General features: G+C 44.8%; 1 protein-coding gene across 1 annotated transcript; it reads left to right on the top strand.

Annotated features, from left to right (window-relative positions):
* Window positions 1–443: 443 nt before the first annotated feature.
* Window positions 444–5,130, top strand: HSPE1 (heat shock protein family E (Hsp10) member 1). The gene is made up of 4 exons (XM_059820400.1): window positions 444–501; window positions 2,532–2,696; window positions 4,112–4,201; window positions 4,773–5,130. Exons 1-4 carry the CDS (start codon window positions 499–501, stop codon window positions 4,821–4,823), a joined length of 309 nt encoding a protein of 102 aa, XP_059676383.1. The 5' UTR covers window positions 444–498; the 3' UTR covers window positions 4,824–5,130.
* Window positions 5,131–6,957: the final 1,827 nt, after the last annotated feature.

The following is a 6,957-nucleotide window of genomic DNA, read 5'->3' as shown; positions in this document are numbered from 1 at the left end:
CCGGCCAGGCTCCGGCCCATGTGGGGCCCCGCACCGCCCGGCCCGGGAACCAGCATAGCCGCCGCGGCCCCGCCCCTGGCGGGAGGAGGCCTCCTGCAGGGCTGGGGCGCCAGCCGCGCTGCGCGCATGCGCAGCAAGCTCCAGCATGAACCACTCAGGTTCCGGGGCCCGCCAGTTCCAGAACCTTCTGGAACGCTCATGCTCGCCGAAGGTCAAAGTTGAGCTGACCTCACTTCCGGGCGGGTGTCCGACCCCGGGAGCCGGCGGGCGCTGGGCAGCGCGGTTCGCGGCGTCGCCGAGCTGTCGGCGGCCTCCGGAAACGGGACGTAGCCTCGGGGTCGAAAAAGAAGCGGGGGAATTAAAGCTAACCGGGGCCGGGGCCGGGGGCTGGGCTCCGCCCCGGGGCGGGGCGCCGGGCGCGCATGCGCATGCGGTGACCTTTCTCACGTGTGCCTGCGGCGGCCCGGTCACTCGGTGGCGGGGAGCGCAGGAGCCGTCATGGTGAGTGCCCGCCGCCCGCGCCCCGGCACTCCGCCTCTGCCTTCGCCGCCGGCCTGGGGCCCGGGGCCCGGGGCCCGGCTCCGCTGAGCGTGCCGTAGCGGTGTAAAGGGGGAGGTTCCCGCAGCGCCCGCTCGCCCGCCGCGGACGGGTCGCCGCCGGGGGCCCCTGGGCAGCCCGCGGCCACGCTGCCGCGCACGGGTGTTTCCTCAGCCTGCCGGAGGCCGGCAGCGGCCGTCCCTGTCGTGCCGGTGGGGCCGGGCTGAGCCGTGGGAGGGAGGGAGGGAGGTGACGGGCCCCCGCCTGCGGGCGCAGCGGCTCCGCGGGGCGCGGCGCTCGGCAGCCCCGCCGGGCATTAGCAGCGAGCCGCTCCCCGCGGGGGATGTCCATGTCCGCGGCCGTCTGGTAGCGCCGCAAGGTCACGCAGTCCTTGGGGTGGAAACGGTTCCAGCGGCAGGCGCGGAGGCTGCGGGCCGGGGGGTGGCGGGGGTGTTGGCAGGGGCTGCCGCGGCCTCCCGGGCACGTCAGCGAGAGGTTCTTCCCGCCTGCGGGAGCGGGAGTGTCCCGTTAGCGGTAAGCGCGCGGGGCAGGGCCGCGCACGCCGCGGTGTGGTCCTGCGGAGCCCGCAGGTGAAAATAAAGCTTTTATGTTGCATTCTTGATCACTCGTGCTCTATATTTTTATAAACTGCTTTACAGCGATCTTTCCTGGAAGGAGAGTTGGGCAAGAGCAGAGCAGCCCTTGTTCTTGCAGGGATGCTTTATCTTTGTTCTAATGATCCTGCTAATGTGAGGAATTAGCAGTTCTGAAAACTTAGCCTAAAATGCCTGCGTTCATAAGTCTGGTTGCTTAGTTCTGTTAAACGCAGAACATGTCTTAAAGAAGATCAGAGCTGCTATCTTTACAGAATGAAACCGATGGCAGTTGGCAGCCTTTTCCTCCGTTGTTTTTCATCATTGTGGTAATAACATCAGTTGGGAGGGACACATGCCTTTCACGTACTGTTTTCTGTTCATGCTCTGCTTGTAATTTTGTTTTCTCCCAATTTTAAAGAGTGTGTGTATTGATGAGTGTCCATAAAGGGCATGTGGATGCCAGGCCCACATTTCTAGTTGTTTCTGTGAGCGTGGGCTCTGGGTACCTGTCGAGTGGAGCACTATCTCCATGTGACTTGGCAAGTTGCCATATCTTTCCTTCTTCCTGACCCCTGCTTGTTGGGATTCAGTGCTCGCATTTATCTAGTACATGGGAGTTAGACCGCTGTTTCTGAAATGCGGCTAGTAGCAGTAGGGAGTTGCAAAAAAAGAAAAAAACCACCAAAACCGAACAAAAAAACCCCTAACGCTTAACAGACAGGTATCAAAGAAGTAAAGGTAGAAGTACGCCAGCCTTCCTATTTTTAGGGGTTTAAACCTAAAGTTTCGTGTAAAGTTGTAGTCTATTTCTAGAACTCAATACAAGTAACAGCATTCTCGCCTCAGACTTCAAACTTCAGAGGCTGTATACCATTACATGAAATGCCAAGGTTTGAAAGTACCTGAAAAAGACTGATACGGGGTACCTGGCTAGACGTTTGCTCCTTTACTATGAAACTCCACTACACGAATTAAAATGCAGCTGTCCCAAGAGGTCCTTGATCATCATTAAATCTGGTTGTGAACTGAATGAATATATTAAATATAATCGGTAATTATGCTCACCAAACTATAGCAACTAATGGTTTGGGATTAAAAGCCTGCTGAGCTTTTCGGCCAGAGGAGGAGGCTGCTCCATCTGCTGGTTCATCCCCCAGTGGGAGTACATCTACGGCTGAAGTGTCAGCATTGTCCAGCATCTGCCTCTGTCTTTAGCAATTTCTGATGCAATCAAAGGTGGCATAGGTTCGCTACTATTAAAAATAAATGCTCAGCAATTTTCTTAAACTATTAATTTCTCTCAAAAGAGAAATCACTTTGGGGTTTTTCTTTAAACTCTTTTCAATTGTGATTTTGTTGTAATATTCCTCTTGTTACAATGTACAATTACTTCCACAGGCAGGAAAGGCATTTAGGAAATTTCTTCCCCTCTTTGATCGTGTTCTGGTTGAACGATGTGCGGCTGAGTCAGTAACCAAAGGAGGCATCATGATTCCAGAAAAAGCTCAAGGGAAAGTGCTACAAGCAACAGTAGTAGCAGTTGGATCAGGAGCCAGAGGAAAGGTAAATATCCTGAAGCAGTACATTTGGGTAGAATTAGTAATGGTGTGGTGGTAGCTGGAATACTATCATAAGAAAGGGATCATTGCAGTGTAAATTTAGTGATAGCTCACAAAAATGGATGACAGCGATGACTGGAGTTGTAAGTACAGATTCAAAGAGAAGGTAGAAATCTCAAGTTCTCCTGACTGGCTCTGACCTTGAATTCCAGCATTCCTTCCATCACTTGTAAAATGGAAAATACTTGCCTTTTAAACACCAATATTATTTGTTGATATTTATAAGTAGCTTTAAACAGTAGTGGTGTGGGATTTTTTTTTTCTTTTCCATTTTGGTTGGGATTTTTTAGTTCTAAATATGTAAACATTGTTTTGGGGCATATCTTGTTTCATCACTTCTCAGCCAAAACCTTGAAGGACCGGCAGCCGCCTTTGTTAAAATGATTACATGCCTAAATTTCTGTGACTTGTGAGCAGGGTGGAATCTCAGAATGTGGCATTTGCTGTCTTGTACTGTGCAAAATACTGTCCATAAGGATTAGGCTTACTGGACAAAAGAAAATCAGGAATCAAACAAAATAAGTGCTAAATAATTTTTTTGTTAATTTTGCATGTTGAATATGCGTCTGGGGTTATAAAAAAAAAAGACAGTCTTCACAAAAATGACAATGGCTGTGGGCTTCAGCATCAGAAGGGTTTTTTCCCCACCAAAGTAGTGTGCAGTTAGTAGCAACAGTGAAAAACAGGTTAAATTTTAACTTGGGCATGTTGACTTGGACGTTTTCTTTACCATGAGTCCCTCCATACATATCATGGTGTTTTGTGTCAGTATCTGGTTTTTAAAGCTTTATATTGTGAAATGGTGCTAATATTTTATTTATAATAGAAAGATAAAATTATCAGGTGTTTCTAAACAACTCATTTGCCAGTAACAGTGACAAGTTGATCAAAGTACCAAAGGAGGGAAGGTACTTTTAATTGGCGCTTGGAGAAATTAGCCTTGGCTATAGAACATGGAAATAGACTTTCTCCCATCATTTTAGAAGGGTGTTTCATGGTCTGTCACTTAATTTCTCAGGTGTCTTGGGGTTTTTTTTCTTTAAGTGAAGTCCTGTTCAGTATGTCTAGCGAAGACCTCACAGTTGTATTTACACTCAAAACTAAATGAAAATTAATTATATTTGGGAAGTCACTGCAGTCCTACTGCCTAAATATTGCAGGACTCCAGTGCTTGAGAACTGACTGGTGTGCTTTTCTTCCTAGTAAACCTGTATAATCTAGTTTCACTGTACAATGAAAATAGAGAGTTGTTGTGACTTCCTGAATGTTTTATATGTGGATGGATTATTATAGTTTGAAAGAATTCTATTAGATCTGTCTATATTGTGGAAAACTAAGGATTCCTTTTTTTTCTTTCAGAATGGTGAGATTCAGCCAGTGAGTGTAAAAGTTGGTGAAAAGGTTTTGCTACCAGAATATGGTGGTACTAAGATTGTACTAGAAGATAAGGTGGGTTTCCCAACTTTGTGAATGCAAATTAAGCTGGTTCCCAAATTGTCATACTGCCAGTGATAAATAGTGTAGTTACTTTGTAGGGTTAGCAGCATTCAAGAAATGCAGTTGCTGGTATTCAAATGGCAGCAGCTGAATCCAACCAGCTTCTGGTACCTGTAGTACTTGCTGCTTCCACCCCTGCTTAAAAGGAAGTAACCAAAGAAACCTCTGGCCTGACCTTTGCTGGGTGGACAAAGTGCTCTGTGTGCCAAGCATATAGTAGAGGGAACCCTAAAAGCCTTTGAAATTACTGGGTGTATCCTTGCTTTTGACAGAGAAAGCTTGTAGAATTGTCTGCTAACAGTTCTTGCGCTTCCTGCTACTAAAAACAGTAACTTGGTAGCTTTCCCAAAGAGTATCTTATGAACAAAAAAAAAAATTTTCAACAAGTTGGGAGTTAGAGCTAGTGTTGGTTAGTTCACTTTTGATTTTGTTCTTTGTCACTATGGTAGCCCTGACTTCAGAACAGGACAGTATTTGCAGAACAACTGATAGGACAGGTACTAATGTTTTCTTTTCTTTGCAGGACTACTACTTGTTTAGAGATGGTGACATTCTTGGGAAATACGTGGACTAAACTTGTTGCAGTATCAGTCATCCATTCCACTAAAATACTGAAATTTTTCTTTCATCATGTAAATAATGTCCTTTATTTTGTAATAAACAGGCATTGAGTCTCTGAAATAACTTGTGATCTCACTGTAATGATGGAACACAAATAAAAAGTATGTATAGTCAGAAATTGGTTGCTCTTGCTTGAGTTCCACTGAACAGTGAAATTCAGATGACCACCCACCAGCCTTAATTATTCCAAACAACATCATTTTATATCCTTCTCTCTGTACTGAGATTGTAAAGGTCTTTACAATAAACTTCTAAAACTCTTCTGCTTCTGTCTCAGTTTCTGCTATTGCTCAGTGAAACTGAGTCTCAATTGTGTCATTAACTAATTTCTCTGAAACAATTCAATTGTAGTAATACGTTATTTTCCCTAAACTTGTATGAAGTTGGGAGATGAGTTTAAAATGGTTATCACACAGATGCAGTGTGTATACAGTGATGAAGGGGACTTTCAGCTAGCTCCCTTGCACATTGAATTTTATCTTAAGATAACATGTTTAACAACTTCTGTCTTAGCAACAGCTAAGATATTGGTACACTGGAAGATTAATGCACACAAACTACCCTTCTGCAAACAGCCTGTCCCACAGCAGGCTAAAAGGAGCTTGGTACTGGTCATACCTGTGCTAGAACAAAATCATTCAGTTCATAGATAGAGCAGATAAGAATTATAATGTTTTTTCTTGCATATCTCTCACTGAATTTTGCCAATAGAAAACAATTAAGTTCCTTCCAGAAGGTAATCAAGCAAAATCGGGGCTGATGCTGATCTTAAAGCAAATTTCTTTACTGATGACTCTCTCAGGCCAGATACCCAGCTTTCCTGTAACTTAGTAAAGAGCTGATCTGAGAAACTGTATTTCCTTTATCCTTAATGCAACATTGTTAAATAGCAAGACATTTACTTAAGTTATGCTGAAGCAACAAGTTTGTGTATTTTAACCATGCTGTCTTGCCTTGGAAAAGGATTCAAGGTTATACACACTGGAGCACAAAAATCTGCACTTGATACCGTGCATTCCTAATGATGCCTTCAGAGTTGGTATACGTATGTTGGTCTAGGGCAGTCTGAGAACGTACACCGCCTTAAAATGTTTTGATGTAGTCTTACATGAAATGAAACAAATCTATACTGACTGTTGTCGCTACTAAAATGTTTATAGCAGTAGTTAAGTAGTACTTCTTTCTCGCTACATTCAAGCTGTTCACATTATAAGCCTTATTTTCATCTGGAGGTAACAGGAAAGGACTAAGGAAGAACACTTTTTCAGAACTTCAGTAGCTGCAGTGGGGGACTTCAGCTTTGACATAGTCTTAACACAATGTATTCTCTGCCAGGGCAGTTTCGGGTCCTTCCTCCCCACAGCTAAACTGCAGCACAGAGGTGAGCTGGGGCCACTTTTTTACCTAGATGCCAATTACCACCCAGCTATTCCGTTAGGAGTTACGTTTGATAATCTCAGCTGTAATGTCTTTTGCTCGGCACAGCTGGGTGGTGTGCTGCTTGTTGGCTAGTTACCACCCACCTACTTTGGAGCTGTAGGAAAACCAGGCAAAAGTTACACCATTGAGGTGGTTAAACTCCCACTGAACAAATACATACTAACGGGGAAGATGCGAAATAAAAAAGTTACATTTTAGTATAAAAAGCCTACTTCTTGAAATCTGCCCCATGCAGTTTTACTTTAGCGGTTACAGCAGTGCATGTTACAGCTGAAACGAAAGATTATCACACTGCAAGCATCTTAAAAGACAATTTATTGTGCAATGAAACACAAACTCATTGAGAAGCATTATCTTCCGCTAGAGCGAGCATGCCTTTATCTTCCATGATAAGGTAGGTATTCTGGTGTAGTCACATACCAAAGAGGGGAAGGTATTTAACATATTTACAAACTACTTACTTACCTTACAGAAACTAGATGACATCTCAATGAGAAAAAGATGCAGTTGGAAGCAACTCCAAACAGAGAAATATTTAGGCCTAACATTTCATCATTTCTCTCAATAGTATCTTTCAGAGACACACTTTACGTAGGGTCCCCACTCACAACAAATAATTTCACAATGTTTACTGTTCTTATGAGGAG

This window comes from Gavia stellata, chromosome 8 (genome assembly GCF_030936135.1).
Source record: "Gavia stellata isolate bGavSte3 chromosome 8, bGavSte3.hap2, whole genome shotgun sequence".
Taxonomy (NCBI): Eukaryota; Metazoa; Chordata; class Aves; order Gaviiformes; family Gaviidae; genus Gavia; species Gavia stellata.
This window is presented reverse-complemented; position numbering and strand designations above follow the sequence as displayed.